The sequence below is a fragment of the Erythrolamprus reginae genome, chromosome 1 (genome assembly GCF_031021105.1).
Source record: "Erythrolamprus reginae isolate rEryReg1 chromosome 1, rEryReg1.hap1, whole genome shotgun sequence".
Classification (NCBI taxonomy): domain Eukaryota; kingdom Metazoa; phylum Chordata; class Lepidosauria; order Squamata; family Dipsadidae; genus Erythrolamprus; species Erythrolamprus reginae.
This window is the reverse complement of record NC_091950.1, coordinates 393,917,575-393,941,107: the sequence shown is the minus strand read 5'-3', so window position 1 is coordinate 393,941,107 and position 23,533 is coordinate 393,917,575. Positions and strand designations below refer to the sequence as shown.

General features: G+C 42.6%; 1 protein-coding gene across 3 annotated transcripts in view; it reads right to left on the bottom strand.

Moving 5' to 3' along the window:
* The window catches only part of KHK (ketohexokinase), a 35,225-nt gene extending 33,016 nt beyond the window's left edge, over positions 1-2,209 (bottom strand). Inside the window, exons 1-2 of one of the 3 annotated variants that reach the window (XM_070734974.1) lie at positions 1,998-2,209; positions 762-878 (exon numbers count right to left, since the gene is read on the bottom strand). Coding sequence is in view for 2 of the 3 variants with exons in the window: in XM_070734975.1 (XP_070591076.1) it covers positions 762-878; positions 1,998-2,092 (212 nt within the window). In the remaining variant the exon portion in view is untranslated. The remainder of the gene's footprint in view (positions 1-761; positions 879-1,997) is intronic. The other 2 variants (XM_070734976.1, XM_070734975.1) reach the window with 2 other exon arrangements.
* Between the last annotated feature and the right edge of the window lie 21,324 nt (positions 2,210-23,533).

Genomic DNA, 23,533 nt, shown 5'->3' with positions numbered 1-23,533 from the left:
CCTAGGAAGGAAGTAATGGCAAACCACTTCTGAAAAATCTTGCCAAGACAACTGGAGGGTCTTCTTTAGGTAATCTCCGGACATGATTGAATTGGGGAGAGGGATGAAAGAGTAGTAAGATGGGATATAAGATACAAGAACCGTTTTCCCCCCAAACACCATCACTCCGCTAAACAAATAATTCCCTCAACACTGTCAAACTACTATTACTACTAGTTTTTTCTCGCCGTTCCTATCACCCATCTTCTCCCACTTATGACTGTAACTTGTTGCTTGTATCCTTAAGATTTTTATTAATAGAATGGAATAGAATTCTTTATTGGCCAAGTGTGATTGGACACACAAGGAATTTGTCTTTGGTGCATATGCTCTCAGTGTACATAAAAGAAAAAGATACATTTGTACAGAATCATGAAGAATTAATATTGATTGTTTCCTGATTGCTTATTTGACCCCTATGACAATCATGAAGTGTTGTAGCTCATAATTCTTGACAAATGCATCTTTTTCTTTTATGTACACTGAGAGCATAAGCACCAAAGACAAATTCCTTGTGTGTCCAATCATACTTGGCCAATAAAGAATTCTATTCTATTCTATTCTACTCATGCATAAAATAAATACATTTTTCATGAAGTGCAGACACATATCTACTCTTCCTCCTCTGGTTCTCAATGTGTGTGTGTCTGGCTGTAGAGTGTGTATCTCTGCTTGTGGGTGTATGGGTCACAACCCCCTGTCTGTATTCAGCTGGTACTTACTTTGCAGCATGACCAGGAGCTAACGAACCCATAAAAGCACAAGGGGCTCCCAGCAGGGCCAGGACGGTACAGGTGTTGGAGGCATTCCCTCCACGTTGCCAGCGCTGCGACAAACATCTGGAAAAAGAAGCCCAGCCAACATCAGCCTCCAGCGTCCCATTCTGATAAAGTCAGCCAAGTTATCCAGGACTCCGGCAACACTTCAGGGCTTTGCAATTGGTGCATTTAATGCATGTAGTGCATCTAATGCAGTGTTTCCCAACCTGGGCAACTTGAAGCTATCTGAACTTCAACTCCCAGAATTCCCCAGCCAGCATTCGCTTTACAATTGGTGCATTTAATGCATGTAGTGCATCTAATGCATGTAGTGCATCAAATGCAGTGTTTCCCAATCTGGGCAACTTGAGGCTATCTGAACTTCAACTCCCAGAATTCCCCAGCCAGCATTCGCTTTACAATTGGTGCATTTAATGCATGTAGTGCATCTAACGCATGTAGTGCATCTAATGCAGTGTTTCCCAACCTGGGCAACTTTCAGCTATCTGAACTTCAACTCCCAGAATTCCCCAGCCAACATTCGCTTTACAATTGGTGCATCTAATGCATGTAGTGCATCTAATGCATGTAGTGCATCTAATGCAGTGTTTCCCAATCTGGGCAACTTGAAGCTATCTGAACTTCAACTCCCAGAATTCCCCAGCCAGCATTAGCTGGCTGGGGAATTCTGGGAGTTGAAGTCCAAATAGCTTCAAGTTGCCCAGGTTGGGAAACACTGATCTAATGCATTTAGTTCGTTTAATGCATTTCGTGCATCTAATGCATTTCGTGCATCTAATACATTTAGTGCGTTTAATGCATTTAGTGTATCTAATGCATTTAGTGCATTTAATGTATCTAATACATTTAGTGCATTTAATGTATCTAATACATTTAGTGTATCGAATGCATTTAGTGCATCTAATACATTTAATGCATTTAGGCTGCTTCGGGACCCCAAGGCAATACTTCCACCCTCCCTCCCTCTCTTCCCACCCCCGGAACCTGCTCCGAGGCCCGGTTGCGGTGAACTGTTCCCGCTTATCCCAGGAACACGGAACCGGGCAAAGCGGGAAGCCCCCCTCCCTCGACCCGGGTTAGTAACCCTCCCCGCTCCTCCGTAGTCTGCACCCAGCCGCGTCTCCTCGCTAGGCCTTTTGCCGGGTTGAGGGGGGGGTGGCAGGCGGGCAGCAGCGGTACCTGGTATCCGAATCCTCCTCCGGATAACTGTCCACCACGCTGATGATGTCCAGGCACACGAGCCCGATGCACAAAATGCGCTTCTCTTCCTCCATCGGGCCGGGCGGGCGCCTTCCGGGGCTTCCTGTCACTCGGCGGGACGCTGGTGCCAGCCGGGGCTCAGAGCACTCTTTTCTTTTCTCTCTCTCTCTCTCTTCTGCCGATCTCGCCCCGGGATCTACGGCCGCCTCCGCTCGCTTCTAAGCCACTCGCGCGGCCATTGGCGGGAGCGCAACGGCGGTCGGCTCCGATTGGCTCCCTCCACACGGTATGCAAATCCTATCCTTGAGTTCGAAGTGAGTTTCTTTCCCTCTTTTGGGGTGGGGCTTCTTCCCTCCGCCTCAGCCGCCCGGGAAGCGCCGGTGCCAGTTTAGCGAAGGGGTAGGCAAAGTTGGCTCTTCTATGACAGGTGAACTTCAATTCCCAGAATTCCTGAGGTAGCATGATTGACACAGGAATTCTGGGAGTTGATGTCCACAAGTCACAGAAGAGCCAATTTTATCTACCCCTGGTCTAGCGGGAGCGCCGTTCAGTGTCACCCGCCTTTTTTCATCTTTGGAGCTCAACGGCCCATTGAAGCTGAGCTCCGTCGCTGAACTCCCGGCAGAGAAAGTAAGGTCGGCCGGCCTGAATCGTACCTGCCCACAACGCATAGCATAGCATAGAGCAGTGTTTCCCAACCTTGGCAACTTGAAGATATCTGGACTTCAACTCCCATTCGCATTCGCTGGCTGGGGAATTCTGGAAGTTGAAGTCCAAATATCTTCAAGTTGCCAAGGTTGGGAAACACTGGCATAGAGGATACAAGATACGATATTGGATATAGCAGTGATGGTGAACCTATGGCACAGGTGGCACACATGGAGCCATATCTGAGGGCACGCAAGGCGTTGCCCCATATCAGCTCCAGCACACATATACACATTAGTCAGCTGATTTTCAGCCTTCTTTAGAATAGAATGGAATTCTTTATTGGCCAAGTGTGATTGGACACACAAGGAATTTGTCTTTGGAGCATAGGCTCTCAGTGTTCATAAAATATAGATTTATTTATTTATTTATTAGATTTGTATGCCGCCCCTCTCCGCAGACTCGGGGCGGCTCACAGCAATAATAAAGACAATGAAAAAACAAATCTAATAATTTAAAAAACACTAAAAAAACCATTATTAAAAGCAAACATACACACCATGTATAAACTGTATAGGCCCGGGGGAGATGTCTCAGTTCCCCCATGCCTGACGGCAGAGGTGGGTTTTAAGAAGTTTACGAAAGGCAAGGAGGGTGGGGGCAGTTCTAATTTCCAGGGGGAGCTGGTTCCAGAGGGCCAGGGCTGCCACAGAGAAGGCTCTTCCCCTGGGTCCCGCCAAACGACATTGTTTAGTCAACAGGACACGGAGAAGGCCAACTCTGTGGGACCTAACCGGTCGCTGGGATTCGTGCGGATTTGTCAAGAATCATGTGGTACAGCACTTCATGATTGTCATAGGGGTCAAATAAGCAATGAAGAAACAATCAATATTAATATAAAACTTAAGGATACAAGCAACAAGTTACAGTCATACAGTCTTAAGTGGGAGGTCCTCCGAAGGCTGAAAACAGCCCCCCAGAGCCTCTGCATGAGGCCTGTACTTACCTGGCATCCAAAACGGGCTGCCTGGAGACTTCTGGGAGAAGAGGGATGGCGTGGGCAGGGCCAATTGAAAACCAGCTGACTGGTGCATGCATGCACTTGAGCTAAGGTAAGGCAACGCCTTGAGCGCCCGCAGATATAACTCTGCATGCCACCCGTGGCACCCGTGCCATAGGTTCACCATCACGAACCTACTGTATACCATTTCAGATAAGTGATTGTCTAGTCCTGGGATAGGCAAAGTTGGCTCTTCTATGACTTGTGGACTTCAACTCCCAGAATTCTTGAGCCAATTATGCTAGCTCAGGAATTCTGGGAGTTGAAGTCCACATGTCATAGAAGAGCCAACTTTGCCTAGGCCTCGTCTGGTCTTTTCTTAAAAACCCCAAGTGACGGAGCGCTCACGATTTCTAGAACTGCTTTCTAAACGATATCTAGAACTGCTGTTGTGTGGGGGACTTGGGCAGTCCCATCGCAATTGAAAAGGTTAACTTTCACATGATACATTACCTAGTTATCAAATATTAGCATGCTTTTTGAGATTAATCATAAAGTAGCTGGGTTTACCCACTAGGCTAAACTGCAGAAAACCAAACCAGAGTTAGGATGAGATGAAAATGCATTTGGGGATTGTATAAATGGATGTTCTATGCATGACTTGTCGGTTGGCTACTTTATTATTATTATTTTTATTATTATTTATTGGATTTGTATGCCGCTCCTCTCCATAGACTCGGGGCGGCTAACAACAATGATAAAAACAGCATGTCACAATCCAATACTAAAACAACTAAAAACCCGTATTATAAAACCAAACATACACACAAACATACCATGCATAAATTGTAATGGCCTAGGGGGAAAGAATATCTCAATTCCCCCATGCCTGGCGGTATAGGTGAGTCTTGAGTAGTTTACGAAAGACAGGGAGGGTGGGGGCAGTTCTAATCTCCGGGGGGAGTTGGTTCCAGAGGGCCGGGGCTGCCACAGAGAAGGCTCTTCCCCTGGGGCCCGCCAAACGACATTGTTTAGTTGACGGGATCCAGAGAAGGCCAACTCTGTGGCCAACTTTGTGAAAGTTTTGACCCAGATCACAGGCGATGATACAACAGGAGTCTGAAAGAAGGAATGCCTATGCAGTCAACCAGTGTCAGTAGTATCCGAGATCTATTCCAATTCCAGTGGTTTTAAAAACAGCCAGTACTACTACCTTATGTCAGAGGTTTCTGTGTCTAAAAACAACCTGATCTGAATTACAGAAATTGCAGAAAAGTGGGGTGGCACTTCTGCATACCTGACCCTGCAAGAAGCCTTCTATTTTTGGTTTTGTTGACTGTTTCCCCACATGCAAATCCAGTTTATTTATTTTATTTATTCATTAATTAGATTTGTATGCCGCCCCTCTCCGCAGACTCGGGGCGGCTCACAGCAGTGATAAAACAATATACAATAACAAATCTAATATTAAGAGTCTAAAATAACAATTTAACATTAAAAGCCTAAAAATCCCATTATTTAAAAAGCATACACAGTTGTAAATTATTATTATTATTATTATTATTATTATCATCATCATTATCATTATTATTATTATTTATTGGATTTGTATGCTGCCCCTCTCGGTAGACTCGGGGCGGCTAACAACAGTGATAAAAACAGCATGTGACAATCCAATATTAAAACAGCTAAAAACTTTTGTTATAAAACCAATCATACATACAGACATACCATGCATAAATTGTAGAAGCCTAGGGGGAAAGAATATCTCAGTTCCCCCATGCCTGACGACAGAGGTGGGTTTTAAGGAGCTTACGAAAGGCAAGGAGGGTGGGGGCTATTCTAATCTCTGGGGGGAGTTGGTTCCAGAGGGCTGGGGCTACCACAGAGAAGGCTCTTCCCCTGGGTCCCGCCAAACGACATTGTTTAGTTGACGGGACCCGGAGAAGGCCCACTCTGTGGGACCTAACTGGTCGCTGGGATTTGTGCAGCAGAAGGCGGTCCCGGAGATAATCTGGCCTGGTGCCATGAAGGGCTCTATAGGTCATAACCAACACTTTGAATTGTGACCGGATACTGATCGGCAACCAATGCAGACTGTGGAGTGTTGGTGTGACATGGGCATATTTAGGGAAGCCCATGATTGCTCTCGCAGCTGCATTCTGCACGATCTGAAGTTTCCGAACACTTTTCAAAGGTAGCCCCATGTAGAGAGCGTTACAGTAGTCAAATCTCGAGGTGATGAGGGCATGAGTGACTATGAGCAGTGAGTCCCGGCCCAGATAGGGCCGCAACTGGTGCACTAGGCAAACCTGGGCAAACGCCCCCCTAACCACAGCTGAAAAGTGTTTCTCTAATGTGAGCTGTGGATCGAGGAGGACGCCCAAGTTGTGGACCCTCTCCAAGGGGGTCAGTGATTCTCCCTCCAGGGTAATGGACGGACAGATGGGATTGTCCTTGGGAGGCAAAACCCACAGCCACTCCATCTTATCCATGAGAGATTTGGAGCCTTATGGACATCCCACTCTTTTCCTTCTACTATGCTGTCTCAGCCATGGTTCAGCCTTCTCTCCTCTCCAGATGACCTCATCCGGAAAAAAGAATGGAAAGTTAATGTAACCATCACAATCTTTATTAAAAATTTGCAGGAGTAAACATGCAGTGCTTCCTGGGACAGACACCAGGTATGTATGCAATGTTCTGGCATGGCATGTCTGCGCAGGGGGTGAGTTTGTAAAGCTTTTATTTTTAGCCAAGACACTGAGCATTCTTTAATCAAAGGTGCAAAACAGACTGTCTACTAAAAATCTGTGGGAAACTAACTTATCAGCCTGTGAAATGCCTTTCGTGTAAACACCTCTCTGCACCTGCCATTTATCTCCCCATGTACATTTAATTATTTATTAGACTTCCCTTCTCGAAGTGACTCAGGGTGGCGTACAACATAATGAAACAATGTGTATAAAGAAATCTAATTATTGTTAAAAAAAATATTTATAAAATCGTAAAAAATAACCATGTACAGTCATTCCCATTCATTCAATTCAATCATTCACAATATTGAAAGTATTTGGAGATGGGCAGCATACAAATCTAATAAATAATAATAATATTTATTTATTTGTTTGTCTGTCCGTCCGTCCGTCCGTCCGTCCGTCCATCCATCCATCCATCCATCCATTCATTTATTTATTTATTTATTTTATTTGTATGGCGCCCCTCTCCGTGGACTCGGGGCAGCTAACAACAGTGATAAAAACAGCATGTGACAATCCAATACTAAAACAACTTTAAAAAAAACACCTTATTATAAAACCAAACATACATACATACAAACATACCATGCATAAATTGTAGAGGCCTAGGGGGAAAGAATATCTCAGTTCCCCCATGCCTGATGGCAGAGGTGGATTTTAAGAAGCTTATGAAAGGCAAGGAGGATGGGGACAATTCTAATCTCTGGGGGGAGTTGGTTCCAGAGGGCCGGGGCCACCACAGAGAAGGCTCTTCCCCTGGGTCCCACCAAACAATATTGTTTAGTTGACGGGACTCAGAGAAGGCCCACTCTGTGGGACCTAACTGGTCGCTGGGATCCGTGCGGCATTATTATTATTATTATTATTATTATTATTATTATTATTATTATGTCAATACAACATAGCAAATGAGATCACTATGCTGGATTTCATATTTCATCACCAGTCGGGCGCTTCCCAAGCACCTAGGACTGCGTGATGTAGCGGCGAATTATGTTTGCCGATCCCAGTAAAGCAGCCTTTTGCAATTGACAGATGGAGATTTTGTCAATTCCGATGGTTTTCAAATGTCCGCTGAGATCCATTGGCACTGTGCCCAGCATGCCAAGTACCACTGGGACCACTTTCACTGGCTTGTGGCAGAGTCGTTGCAGCTCGATTTTTAGATCTTCATATTTCACTAATTTCTCTAGCTGCTTCTCCTCAATTCTGCTGTCCCCTGGGATTGCGATGTCGATGATCCATACTTTCTTTTTCTCCACAATCAGGATGTCTATTGTGTTATGCTTCAGAATTCGGTCAGTCTGAAATCAGAAGTCCCACAGTAGTTTTGCTTGCTCATTTTCTATCACTTTTTCGGGCTTACAATCTAGTCTCTTACGGTCCCAACGCCTGCCAGCACAGGTAGATCTTCAGAGCTTTACAAAAGACCAGGGGGGAGAGGCCAGTACGTTATCTCCGGAAGGAGTTCGTTCCACAGTGAAGACTCTTCCCCTAGTGCCTGCCAGATGACATTGTCTGGCTGACGGGAGCTGGAGAAAGCCAATTCTGTTGGACCTAACAGGTCACTGGGGTGCATGAGGCAGGAGACGGTCCCGTAGGTAATCTGGTCCTAAGCCATGTAGAGCTTTGTAGGTCATAACTAGTACTTTGAATTGTGCCCGGAGACCAATTGGCAACCAGTGCAGCTCATGGAGTGATGTTAAGATGTGGGCAGATCTTCGGAGCCCCCCAATAGCTCGCGTGGCTGCATTTTGCACAATTTGCAGCCTCTGAACACTCTTCAAAGGCAGCCCCATGTAGAGAGCATTGCAGTAATCGAACCTCAATGTACATCCCGTTATGCGTCTACTATTTTTTATTCTAAAACCTGATGCAGTGGTTAAATATGGCTAGGTACACTGATGCAAGATGAATGTGTAGACTTGAACAAATGAATATAACAAATAGATCATTTCGGTTCCCTTTGTGCTGCAGCAGACGAAAACATTTGTTCCCATATAAGCAATCACAGCTTAAAATGGGCCTTTTGGAAGCCTCTCGGGCTGTTTTCTCCCCAAGTGCTTGTTTTGAATGGCAGGAGAGGCATCCAGCTCAAGGTGATTTAGGATTCTTCGTTTTGAAGATTAACAAGTGCACATGTGCCTCTCTCCCTGTTACACGCACTGGAAAGAAGAAAGGATCCTGGAGCCCTCATGAAAATTGGAAAAGAGGCAGCATTTCTCCAGAAAATCCTGCAGGTTTCCTTGTGAGTTGTCTGCTCTCAAAGTAAATGGGGCCTAGTTAATTCATTCCTGTATTAGCAGCCATCATGTGAAGATGTATTTTTCATTTGTCTCTCATGACCTATTTAATTTTCTACTTTTATAATAAAAAGAAACCTTGTTTTGAAAACAAATGTATCCTCTTTCACTCCATCGCCTCCGGGATGATTTAAGGTTCAAAATTACGCTCATCCTGACACTACTATCAATGTTTTGTTTGATTAGTTGCACCAATAAACATATTGAAGCCGGGTCCAAAGACGGGCTACAAGAATGGTGGAAGGTCTTAAGCATAAAACGTATCAGGAAAGACTTAATGAACTCAATCTGTATAGTCTGGAGGACAGAAGGAAAAGGGGGGACATGATCGAAACATTTAAATATGTCAAAGGGCTAAATAAGGTCCAGGAGGGACGTGTTTTTTAATAGGAAAGTGAACACAAGAACAAGGGGACACAATCTGAAGTTAGTTGGGGGAAAGATCAAAAGCAACATGAGAAAATATTATTTTACTGAAAGAGTAGTAGATGCTTGGAACAAACTTCCAGCAGACATGGTTGGTAAACCCACAGTAACTGAATTTAAACATGCCTGGGATAAACATATATCCATCCTAAGATAAAATACAGGAAATAGTATAAGGGCAGACTAGATGGACCATGAGGTCTTTTTCTGCCGTAAGTCTTCTATGTTTCTATGAAGCTAGCTTTATTGTTAAAGAAAATCTACTACTCTATTGGCAGGTGTTTTCTAAGGCTGAAGATATAAGCCATTCCTCCAATATGATTTATAGTGTTTTCACATATACTGAAATGGTGTGTCTTCATTTTATTTTATTTTTTTGGCACAATGATGGCTGGCGACTCTGGAAGATGCTCTAAATTGCTAGTGGGGGAAATGAATAGAAAGATCCTTTCTCTGAGCAAAATTAAACTGGCTACGACTCTTCAGATAAAATATGTGTCTCACCTCCCAATTTGATCCATACTTCCATACACTGTGTTCTTGCTAATAAGGCAGCTGTATAGGGGACCTCTCTGGGAGGTTGTAATGTTCAACACTCTTTCCAAACAACTATTTTTATTTGCAGTCAATTGAAATTATGCAGAACCTGTGTCAGGAATTTCCCTGTCAATGTAAATTCAGAGAGGAGTGTGAATTCGTTTCTGAATTAGTTGTTAGATGTTGTGGTTAGCTCTGGCCCAGCTCCTGCCCCAAGGACTGTGGATGTGGGGGAGACATCCACATGCTGCAGGCCTGTTTTGCCCCCCCCCCCAGTGGAATCTGATGATGAAGGCTCCTCTGACCAAGAAGACACGAGTGACAGGGAGGAGGAGAGTGTGGCAGACAGCTCAGAAGGAGATTAATTATCTAGCGCCTCCTTGGATTCAGAACAAGAGTTAATGATACAGCCACGCATGCGGAGAGTGATGCATAGGTAACAACAACTGAGAGATTATTATCAAAGAAAATGAGGCCACCTGTGGTTGGGTGGGGCTGTGGTAATTAGTGAGGCTGCTATAAATAGCAGCCTGTGGGTTTGGCCATTGTGGAGGATTATCTGATCGTTGTGTTTCGTGACTGCTTTACTGACTTTGACCTTTTGTGGGCTGATTTTTCCCCACTTTGAAACTAAACCAGAGCAAAGTGTGTTTCACTTTGTGAAAGAAGAAGGACTGTGAATTGCCTCACAGCTGCAAGCTAAGTATCACAGAACTGATAAGGGACTTGTACAAATTACCAGTTTGTTTGGAGACGAGTGCTCTTTGCTATACCAAAAGAGGGCTTACTTTATTTGAATTTTCAAACGTGTGTGTGTCTGAAATTTGTACCTGTGAATTTTGGGGAGGAGTCTACCAGAGAGCCCGACAGAACATTAGACAGCGTATATGAACAAATAAAGGGGTCTAAGTAGGCCACATTATTACCTCTGGCATAATTTTATTTAGACAGGTACTGTAAAAGTGCATTACAAATGTTCAAGCAAGAGATTTAGACTGAGAGGAGGGGCATAGATTTCTTTTTAGTACCAGGTTATTGTAGCTAATAGTCAAGAAGGGCTGACAGTAAATAATAATAGCAATAACATTTATATAGAATAGAATTCTTTATTGGCCAAGGAATGTGTCCACACAAGGATTGGACACACAAGGACACACCACTTCATAGTGTTTTACAGCATTGCCTAAACTGTTTACAAATTCAGCATATTGCCTCCAACAATCTTAATCCTCATTTTGCCGATCTTTGAAGGATGGAAGGCTGAGTCAACCTTGAGTTGGTCAGGATCCAACTCCTGGCAGTAAGCAGATTTAGCATGCAATGCTATATTATATCCACCACGTGGTGCATCTAAAATAGATGCTTCGGTAGCTATTGATCTTTATGGTTATTTTTGTATTCTGAATCATTTATTTATTTTTTATTTTATTTATTGGATTTGTATGCCGCGCCTCTCCGTAGACTCGGGGCGGCTAACAACAGTAATAAAAAAAACATCATACAAATCCAATACTAAAACAACTAAAAAAACGAAACATCCATAAAAACAAACATACCGTACATGAATTGTAAAGGCCTAGGGGGAGAAGAAATCTTAATTCCCCCATGCCTGACGGCAGAGGTGGGTTTTAAGGGGCTTACGAAAGGCAAGGAGGGTGGGGGCAATTCTAATCTCCGGGGGGAGTTGGTTCCAGAGGGCCGGGGCCGCCATAGAGAAGGCTTTTTCCCTGGGCCCCGCCAAACGACATTGTTTTGTTGATAGGACCCGGAGAAGGCCCACTCTGTGGGACCTAACCGGTCGCTGGGATTCATGCGGCAGAAGGCGGTCTCGTAGATACCCTGGTCTGGTGCCATGAAGGGCTTTATAGGTGATGACCAACACTCTGAATTGTGACCGGAAACTGATCAGCAACCAATGCAGACTGTGGAGTGTTGGTGTAACATGGGCATTTTTGGGAAAGCCCATGACTGCTCTCGCAGCTGCATTCTGCACGATCTGAAGTTTCCGAATACTTTTCAAAGGTAGCCCCATGCAGAGAGCATTACAGTAGTCGAGCCTCGAGGTGATGAGGGCATGAGTGACTGTGAGTAGTGAGTCCCGGTCCAAATAGGGCCGCAACTGGTGCACCAGGTGAACCTGGGCAAACATCCCCCTCGCCACAGCTGAAAGATGTTTCTCTAATGTGAGCTGTGGATCGAGGAGGACGCCCAAGTTGCAGACCCTCTCCGAGGGGGTCAATAATCCCCCCCAGGGTGATGGACGGACAGGTGGGATTGTCCTTGGGAGGCAAAACCCACAGCCACTCCGTCTTATCAGGGTTGAGTTTGAGTCTGTTGACACCCATCCAGGCCCCAACAGCCTCCAGACATCACTTCCACTGCTTCGTTGACTGGACATGGGGTGGAGATGTAAAGCTGGGTATCATCAGCGTACTGATGATACCTCACCCCACCCCATAGATGTTAGGACTACAAAGGATCTCCCAGGATATATCTTTTAGGGTAGGGATTTGGCAAGATTCTGTCCATTAGGGGGAACCAAGTAAAAGATGGGACTTGACTGGATTTCATAATGTCATTTTTGAGTTTGGGCCTGTCCCAATCCTAGCAAGACTGAACAGTTGTGCATCTTGGTCTGTCGGTTCTACGGACTTTTCACTCTTGGCTTTGAATGGGGCTCGACTACCCCTCTCTGGATTGTGGGGTCTTCCTAAATTCTCAGCTCCTGGTTGACAAGAAATGTATACAGAGGCCAAGGGTCTGTATGGCAACTGTACCTTTTGCTGTATTGAGGGATGCTCCTTGTGATCACTCATGCTTTGGTCATTTTGTGGGTAGACTGTTGCAATATGTTTTACATGGGTTTAGCCTTGAAGGTAGTTGTCTTGTCAGAGAGATGGCGGCATATAAATTTAACAAATAAATAAATTATAAGATCACTTGGAAGCTTAGCTGATCCAGAATATAGCAGACAAACAGTGATGGGCAAGTCCCATGCATCCATATGTGAACTCTGTGAGCTACACTAGTTGCTAGTTGGCTTCCAAAAGCAATTCAAGATACAGCCAAAAAAGGTTGAACTATCTGAGAGATCTCCTGTCTCCTATAGCATCTGCTCTTTCAGTTCAGTCCAACAGGATCAGTTTGTTTAGATCCTATCAATTCTATGATGTCATCAAGCAATGCACAAGGAAATGTATCTCCCACACCTGCCCTTTGAAACAATATTCTCCCCAAAGATGTTTGTTGTGTTCGTTCAAAGAAATCACAGAAAATCGCTGATTGGTTAAGACGCGGCTAAGTTTAGGTTGCCGCCAAAGGTTGCCGCCAAACGGTTGTCCGTTAAAAAGCCCACGCATAAGCAAAGGTATAAATAGGGCAACAGATTAGCCGTTGTCCTTGTTGGGAATTGCTGTCCAGAGGAATAGTTGACTGTTATACTCTGTTAATAAATAATGGTTGAATGAACAGAAGTCTCCGGTGCAGTGATTTAACAATATTTATAGCCCCCACCTTGCCTCCCTTTAAGTCAGTGGTTCTCAACCTTTCTAATGTCGCGACCCCTTAATACAGTTCCTCATTTCGTGGTGACCCCCAACTATAAGTTTAGCGCCAATTCTTCCAACAGATCGTTAAGATGATTGGCAAGAGGTCAGAGGGACACTCCCCCTGTAAACGCCTGATTGGTTGGATTGTAAAAATATGTTCCGAGATGCCAGAATAGCAGCTTTAGTTGCTAACACCATTGGAAATTTGTCTTTTCCCATGGTCTTAGGCGACCCCTGTGAAACGGTTGTTCGACCCCCAAAGGGGTCCCGACCCCAAGGTTGAGAACCATTGCTTTAAGTGATCTTTAAAAACCATTTTTGTATTTTCCCCCTCAAGCCTTTTAATTGAGGTGGTGTTGATGTGGAAATAATAATAATAATAATAATAATAATAATAATAATAATAATAATAATTATTATTATTATTATTATTATTATTTGGATTTGTATGCCGCCCCTCTCCGCAGACTCGAGGCGGCTAACAACAGAATAAAAACAGTATGTAAATCCAATACAAAACAGCTAAAAAACCCTTAATTCTAAAACCAAACATACATACAAACAATCATACCATGCATAAATTGTAAAGGCTTAGGGGGAAAGAATATCTCAATTCCCCCATGCCTGACGGCAGAGGTGGGTTTTTAGGAGCTTGCGAAAGGCGAGGAGGGTGGGGGCAATTCTAATCTCCGGGGGGAGTTGGTTCCAGAGGGTCGGGGCCGCCACAGAGAAGGCTCTTCCCCTGGGCCCCGCCAAATGACATTGTTTTGTTGACGGGACCTGGAGAAGGCCCACTCTGTGGGAAATACAGTACTGTATGTTGGTCCTCAGACTACAGTATTACTACTTTTTATATCATGTTTTTTTCTTTTAACTTTGTGAAGCTCAGTAGTTGTTTTGGAATTGGGTGACCTAGAAATTTAACAAACAAACAGGCAAAAAAGCTACCCCAGTTTCTTTTTTCTATGTCTGGTACAATTGGCTTCTTTGAAGCTTTGCTGCCAGAGATTGAACCAAGGTAAGTTGTCTGTTAAGAGGATACTGACAAGAATTGACCTCAGAGAATTCTGGCTACAAAATTAAGGAGGTCAGTATAGGAAAATTAGGCCACTCATTGAACAAATCTTATAGAGCCTTTTGATGTCTGTTATGATGTATTGCTTAGTTTATACAATCACACTAAAACACAATTTCTAAACCGTAATGAGATGGCTCATAAAATAGGTTAATTAAAAACTATACAGACTACATCCAGGCTTATTGCAGGAAAGAGCAACTTTTCTGCAACTATGTCACATTTTGTGTTATAATGAAATCAGCCTTTGGGAATAGCAGCAGATGTTACCAATACAATGAACTGATGAAATTGAAAAAAAAATGATATTAGATCAAGACACATGAATATCAGAAAGCTAGAAAAACAAATCCCATAAATGTAAGAATATTTTTAACTAATAAAGATCAGTCATTAGGGTATTAATGGGGCGCAGGTTTACCACAAAAGGTCCAAAATTTCTTCTAGTAAATCTTTCTCTTTTAAAGACAAGCCACTATTTATAGCAAAATTGAATGTTTCAAGTTTCATATCAAGTTGGAAAAAACATTTCATCCAATCCATCTGTGAAGGATTGGGTAAAATAATTTCATAGCATCTCTTTCTTGACTGTCAACAGCTGTGCTCTAATTTATTTTTCTCGGCAATCAGCCTGAATAAACACATCCACATGTTAACATGTTGGATGGCATACAAAATAAATTGTTAATGTATATTTGCCTTGAATGTTTCGTAGTTTGACATCTTAGGTCTTGTCCCTGTTTACTTGAGAGCTTGTCCAGTTCCCAAAAAATCTTATCAGTTCCTCAGTATATTAAGAAGGTCAATATGTTTTGTTCTGTTGGGCTCTCTGGTAGAATCTTCACAAAAATTCACAGGCACAAATTTCAGACACACACACGTTTGAAAATTCAAAACAATGTTCTTTATAAGGAAAATTCACTTAAACCAAGCCCTCTTTTGGTATAGCAAAGAGAACTCGTCTCCAAACAAACTGGTAATTTGTACAAGTCCCTTATCAGTTCTGTGATACTTAGCTTGCAGCTGTGAGGCAATTCACAGTCCTTCTTTCACAAAGTGAAACACACTTTGCTCTGGTTTAGTTTCAAAGCAGGGAAAAATCAGCACACAAAAGGTCAAAGTCAGCAAATTAGGCAGGAAACACAACGATCAGATAATCCTCCACAATGGCCAAACCCACAGGCTGCTATTTATAGCAGCCTCACTAATCACCACAGCCCCACCCAACCACAGGTGGCCTCATTTTCTTTGATAATAATCTCTCAGTTGTTGTTGTCTATGCATCGGCTCTCCTCATGCGTGGCTGTATCATTAACTCTTGTTCTGAATCCAAGGAGGAGCTAGATAATTGATCTCCTTCTGAGCTGTCTGCCCCACCCTCCTCTTCCCTGTCACTCATGTCTTCGTGGTCAGAGGAGCCTTCATCATCAGATTCCACCGGGGCAAAACAGTCCTGCAGCATGTGGATGTCTCCCCCACATCTACAGTCCTTGGGGCAGGAGCTGGGCCAGAGCTAACCACAACAATGTTTAGTGCTGATCTTTCCTTAGGCAAGATGAATAGTGTCCACACAAGGTCCGTATGTATTTCAAAACATCAATGCTATCACTAGACCTGGATCAGGTGGTTTATTGCAACAATAAATAGGTCACACAAAATGTTCTGGCAAACATCAGAGGTATGGGTCTTGTGCTTTCCTTATTCCATTCTGTTCTTTTATCAAGTGTTATCATCTAAAACGTTTGAGTATATCTTAAACCACTGTTTCTCAATTATTTTCCGTTACGCCCATCCCTAGGAAGAAGTAAACATTTTGCGCACCCCCCCAACTTTCAGATCTAGGCCCCAATGGAATTTTAGTGTTAATATCTATTATTTTACTTATTATAAGCTGCAAGCAAACTATTGGCCAGGGAAGGCTGCTCTATCCACTTTTATTTATTTTTATTTTATTTGTTTGTTTTGTCAAGTACGTATTGGTGGTATACAAAGATATAATAATATTTGTATACAAGATACTAGTAAAAAAGAAACATTAGGATGAGGGATGGAAGGCACGCTGGTGCACTTATGCACGCCCCTTACTGACCTCTTAGGAATTGGGAGAGGTCAACAGTGGATAGTCTAAGGGTAAAGTTTTGCGGGTTAGGTGATGATACTACAGTCTAGTAGTGAATTCCATGCATCAGCTACTCAGTTACTAAAGTTATATTTCCTGCAGTTGAATTATAGTAGTTTACATTAAGTTTGTATCTGTTGTGTGCTCGTGTGTTGTTGTGGTTGAAGTTGAAGTAGTCGTTGACAGGAAAGAAATTGTAGGAGATGTTTTTGTGGCGGGCTATGCTTAGATTGTGTTTAAGGTGACGTAGTTCTAAGCTTTCTAAACCTAGAATTCTAAGTCTAGTTGTGTAGGGTATTCTGTTGCAAGTGGAGGGCTCTTCTGGTAAAGCATCTCTGGACATTTTCTAGAATGTTTATGTCCAAAATTCGGTGTGGGTTCCAGACAGATGAGTTGTATTCAAGGATTGGTCTGGTCAAAGTTTTGTATGCTTTGGTTAGTAGTGGGAGATACACTTACCTGGGAGTAAGTCACACTGTACTCAGGGGAGCCTATTTTCGGTTAGGCAGGCATAGGCTACCGTCATTGGGGCCATCTTTTGACACATGGCCAAGCCAGCTTAATCAAGATGATGTTTTGGGTCACTGGCCTGGCCCATAAGTGCTGGGCACTCATAGCGAATGGTGTGGAAGGAGGTTTTAGGGTGCCGTTCGAAGCTTTCGCCTAGTTGCAGAGGATGCTCCTCCTTGCCCCAGCAGCAGGTTCGCCACACCATTCATGGCTACTGCAGCACCCACCAATAACAAGAACCCAAGCAGCCTGGCCTTCTTCTGGGCTCGGAGCAGTGTGCAACTGGAAAAACACTTCCTGTCCGGGGGAATCGATTGAGAGGGACCACGCAAGTTCCCCGGAGTCGCACACGCACACCCTGGCATTGCTCTGCTCCACTATTTGAGAACTGCCTTAAACCCAGAACTTAAAATATAGCACTTGAAGTTGCTATGACACTTGTAATCTTCTGATGGTTACAACGAGGGTATGAAATTCCAAAGTTAAATTGGAATTAATTTTTAGTTTATTTTTATTGTTAAAAAATGGATGAAATGTGGGTGTTGTAAAAAGTAATAGAAACTAAGAAAAAAGTGCAGAAATTAAAAAATAGGAATGTAGTAAAGAAAAAGAAATATATATAATGAAATGATTATCCATTCATCACAATTTTATAATTTATCATTTTTTCTTAAAATACAAATGATCTCTTCTCAATCCCATCTCTTATCTATAAATGTCCATAAAACCTTGTCATTTCAATCCTGATAGCAGCAAACGTCTATTAAAAGTTATCACAGTTTGCAACATGTCTATTTCAATCTTGATCTAATAAACCAAATTTATATTCCTTCTTTTTTAACTGTTTTGATCTTTAATTCGTTCAAATAAAGTTATAGAAATTGATTTCATTTCCCCATTGTCTATGCACAAAATCCTTTTAAACTTAATCAGATCTCTTTTTTTAAATTCTATGTAGAAAAATTATCTAAGTTGGTCTTTGCATTGTTATTTGTATATTCCTTTTAATTATTAAGATATTAAACACATCTGTATATCCCATTTTTTTCATATTCTTTTTCCATATTCTTGTAGCTTGTCATTTAGAAATTCACTTTTTTATCAGTCTCAGTCTTGTCTGATAAAGTTTGTTTCTCTTCCATAACATATTTTAAGTGAAAGAAGGTGTCTGATTGTTTCTTGCATTTCCAACAGGTATCTTTTAGTTTTGGATAAATCTTTGCAAGTCTTTGAAGGGGCATGCATCACCTATAAAAGAGTTTGTAGAAATTTTCTTTATAAGCAGCTGACAATGTAATTTTGCAAATGAAATTCCAGGATTTCTCCCACTCTGCTACTCTATTTTCTATTCTATTCTATTCTTCACAAATAATGGTCAAAATGTCCAACAACAAAGTATGTTGCCCATTCTAAATTAGTAAGTTAATTTAAATGTTGTTCTCCTTTAATTATAATCTTTAGTTCCTTCTGGGATCCTTTTTGTTCGACCTTCAAAGTCTCAACTTATTATGATTTTGTTTTTAAAGAATTCAAAATAACAGCATTTCCCACAGGAAATATTCTTATAATTAATTTCAAAATCTTACTTCAAATTCACCTGAACCCTTAGGCCATTTCTAACTCTCCTAAACAAGAATATTTAAGTTCTTAAACATGCATTTAAAATTTCTTTCACGAAGGATTGAAGGACATTCACTTACCATTTCAAAGGTACCTAAAAGCTGAAAAGCAATTAATAATCAATTTTCAAAAGTGATAAGAAAATGAAGTATGCAAACCCCCCCCCCAACCCTCATTGAATATAAAAGCACCAATTGTAGGATTTGGTGAATATTTTGTTCCTCATTTCCCATTACTTTAAATCCATCAGAGGCTACTTTTTTGTGGTCCACTCATGAGGAAGAGCCATCTAGATCCCTCCTGTCCATGTTTTCAGAGGAATCCTGAAGGATCAGTCCATTTGCCATCTCATTGCATTCTAACTTCTACAGGTCGTTGGTTCTACTCTCAATGGAGCTATTTTCAATTCACATTTCCCCCCAGAAGTCCCTGAAAGTTCAATTCAATTCAATTCAATTTATTAGATTTGTATGCCGCCCCTCTCCAAAGACTCGGGGCGGCTCACAACAGTAATTAAAAAACAGTATAACAATGGAACAAATCTAATAATAAAATTATATAAAAAACCCCAACATTTTAAAAACCATACAGCACATACATACCAAACATAAAATATAAGAAAGCCTGGGGGGGATGTCTTAATTCCCCCATGCCTGGCGATGTAGGTGGGTCTTGAGTAACTTGCGAAAGACAAGGAGGGTGGGGGCCGACACAGAGAAGGCTCTTCCCCTTGGGCTCGCCAAACGACATTGTTTGGTCGACGAGACCCGGAGAAGGCCAATTCTGTGGGACCTTATCAGCCGCTGGGATTCGTGCGGTAGAAGGCGGTTCCGGAGGTATTCTGGTCCAATGCCATGAAGAGCTTTAAAGGTCATTACCAACACTTTGAATTGTGACCGGAAACCGATCGGCAGCCAATGCAGGCCACGGAGTGTTGTAGAAACGTGGGCGAATCTAGGAAGCTCCACGATAGCTCTTGCGGCTGCATTCTGCACGATCTGAAGTTTCCAAACACTTTTCAAAGGTAGCCCCATGTAGAGAGCATTGCAGTAATCGAACCTCAGGGTGATGAGGGCATGAGCGACTGTGAGCAATGACTCCCTGTCCAAATAGGGCCGCAACTGGTGCACCAGGCGAACCTGGGCAAACGCCCTCCTCGCCACAGTCGAAAGATGGTGTTCCAATGTTAACTGTGGATTGAGGAGGGCGCCCAAGTTGCGAACCCTCTCTGAGGGGGTCAATAATCCCCCCCCCAGGGTAATGGACGGACAGATGGAATTGTCCCTGGGAGGCAAAACCCACAGCCACTCCGTCTTGTCTGGATTCAGTTTGAGCTTGTTGACACCCATCCAGACCCCAACAGCCTCCAGACACTGGCACATCACTTCCACTGCTTCGTTGACTGGACATGGGGTGGAGATGTATAACTTGGTATCATCAGCATATTGATGATACCTCACCCCATGCCCTTGGATGATCTCACCCAGCGGTTTCATGTAGATATTAAATAGCAGGGGGGAGAGGACCGACCCCTGAGGCACCCCACAAGGGAGAGACCTAGAGGTCGACCTCTGACCCCCCACTAACACCGACTGTGAAAGATTAAAAGATAACAGAAGATTTAGGCCAATTTTGTGCCAATAGTATTGTCTTTTAATGTGCACTTGGCTGTAACAGCTGGTCAAAGATGATATAATTTAATCATATGTATTGGAATGACATACAATTAACTAGTGGATTTAAGACAAGGTCAGAATGTTTCAGGAAATTAAGTTTTGTTTAGAAAAACACACTGAAGCATCATAATTATAGGTAATAAAGAAAATAGCAATAATTAGCTGGCAAGACAATAGGCACCTGTAGGGTCGTTTAGTGCAATACACTTTAGAAAAAAAGGCAGGAAATTACTTTAGAAAAAGGCTTGGAAAGAAAAGATCACCCAACAATTGTTTTGATTTATTCCTTCCTGTACATAGTTTTCCTTTTTATACTTCTATTATATTCTTTTCCCTTACTTTCCTTTTGGAACACTTTTCCACAATGCACAATATAAGACAGGGTCATCTGACAATATGATTTAAAATGCCGTATAATAGAAGAGGATGCTTCAAAAATCTATATGATGTTGCGTGTAGTAAATAGGTAATTTATAAATAGGTAATTTACCCATACCACATATCGGACATTAACACACTTGAAAATGTCCAAAGATAGTTCACCAGAAGAGCCCTTCACTCCTCCACTCAAAACAGAGTAGCCTATGAAACTAGACTTACAATCCTGGGTCTAGAAAGCTTAGAACTACGACACCTTAAACATGATCTAAGTACTGTATTGCCCACAAGATCATATGTTGCAACGCCCTCCCTGTCAACGACTACTTCAGTTTCAATCACAACAACACAAGAGCACACAACAGATACAAGCTTAATATTAACTGCTCCAAACTTGACTGTAAAAAATCCGACTTTAGTAATCGAGTTGTCGAAGTGTGGAACTCATTACCGGACTCTGTAGTGTCATCCCCTAACCCCCAACATTTTACCCTTAGACTATCCACGGTTGACCTCTCCAGATTCCCAAGAGGTCAGTAATGGGCATACATAAGTGCACAAGCGTGCCTCCCGTCCCCTGTCCTATTGTCTTTTCTATAACTCTCTATCTTTTCTTCTATCACTATTTCTATATCTCTTCTTCTACTACTCTTCCTATGTTTTATATTATTCCTACATCTTCTCCTCTATTCTTCCATTGATTGGTGTGTATATCTCCTGTAAGCTCATTGTGTTTTGGACAAAATAAAATAAATAAATAAATAAATAAAAGAATGTCTAATCACATTCAAAAAGTAGCTTCTAAGAACAGACACCTGCACTGGCTGCCGATCAGTTTCCGGTCACAATTCAAAGTGTTGGTAATGACCTTTAAAGCCCTACATGGCATTGGGCCAGAATACATCCGGAACTGCCTTCTACCGCTTGAATCCCAGCGGCCGATAAGGTTCCAAAGAGTTGGCCTTCTCTGGGTCCCGTCGACCAAACAATGTCATTTGGCGGGCCCCAGGGGAAGAGCCTTCTCTGGGGCGGCCCCAGCCCTCTGGAATCAACTCCCCCCAGAGATTAGAATGGCCCCCACCCTCCTTGTCTTTCGCAAATTACTCAAGACCCACCTTTATTGCCAGGCATGGGGGAATTAAGATATTCCTTCCCCCTAGGCCATTACAAGTTATGCATGGTATGTTTGTGTGTATGTTTGGTTTTTATAATAAAGGTTTTTAGTTGTTTTATTAATTGGATTGTTACATACTGTTTTTATCATTGTTGTTAGCCACCCCGAGTCTGCGGAGAGGGGCGGCATACAAATCCAATAAATAATAATAATAATAATAATAATAATAATAATAATAATAAATAATCTATGATGAGATATATAAGATGGCGGAAGAGTCTTCGACTTTCCATTTTAAAAGGTGAAATAGATCTAAAGTCCTTTTTGCAATCCCTGCCTTTTGGAATCCTGTTACTGTGGAGATGTTGTGTTTTGTGTAAAATTCCACGCAGCTGTACTGTGGACAAGGACAACTGTGAGTAGAGGTGGGCTCCAGCCAGAACACTAAATTGAGCTTGCCGCGACGGCTTGTGAGTGCTTGCGGGGCCGCATGATTTTGCTTCTGCACCTGTGGAAATAGCAAAATCGCTCACGGAGCTGCAGGTGCACCTTGTGATTTGGCATGTGTGGAAGCAAAAACACCTCGCTGAAACATGGCTTAATTTATGGCTTAATTGTATTGGCAGTTCTGTGTTAGCAAAAACTTCAGAAGAAAAGGATTTAGGGGTAGTGATTTCTGACAGTCTCAAAATGGGTGAACAGTGCAGTCAGGCGGTAGGGAAAGCAAGTAGGATGCTTGGCTGCATAGCTAGAGGTATAACAAGCAGGAAGAGGGAGATTATGATCCCGCTATATAGAGCGCTGTTGAGACCACATTTGGAATACTGTGTTCAGTTCTGGAGACCTCACCTACAAAAAGATATTGACAAAATTGAACGGGTCCAAAGACGGGCGACAAGAATGGTGGAAGGTCTTAAGCATAAAACGTATCAGGAAAGACTTAATGAACTCAATCTGTATAGTCTGGAGGACAGAAGGGAAAGGGGGGACATGATTGAAACATTTAAATATGTTAAAGGGTTAAATAAGGTCCAGGAGGGAAGTGTTTTTAATAGGAAAGTGAACACAAGAACAAGGGGACACAATCTGAAGTTAGTTGGGGGAAAGATCAAAAGCAACGTGAGAAGATATTATTTTACTGAAAGAGTAGTAGATCCTTGGAACAAACTTCCAGCAGACGTGGTAGATAAATCCACAGTAACTGTATTTAAACATGCATGGGATAAACATATATCCATCCTAAGATAAAATACAGAAAATAGTATAAGGGCAGACTAGACTAGGTCTTTTTCTGCTGTCAGACTTCTATGTTTCTATGTTTCTAATACAATGATGGCACATGATGAAGCCATATCTGCTGGCACTTGGGCAGATATCCTATCTCAGCTCCAATGTGTATATGAATGCCATCCAGCTGATTTTTGGCTCGCCCAGAAACTCTGGGACGGCATTTTTGGCTTTCGGAGAGTCTCCAGGGGGATGGGGGAGAGCATTTTTGCCTCTGGAGCCTGGGAAGGGCAAAAAACAAGCCTACTGGGCCCATCAGAGTTTTGGAAATGGGCTGTTTCAAACCTCCAGAGGGCCTCTGGGTGGAGGACATTTTTGCCATCCCCAGGCATTGAATTAAGGGCGTGGGCAGTCGTGCATGCATAATAGCACACGCACAAGTGTTTTTGACCCCCGAGGAAAAAAAGGTTCACCATCACTGGGTTAATATATGATCTTATTCAGACATCACGCTAAGACAATAGCTGGGTTCCCACAGCACACTGAAAAACAAATTACCAATCCCACTTCAATTTACT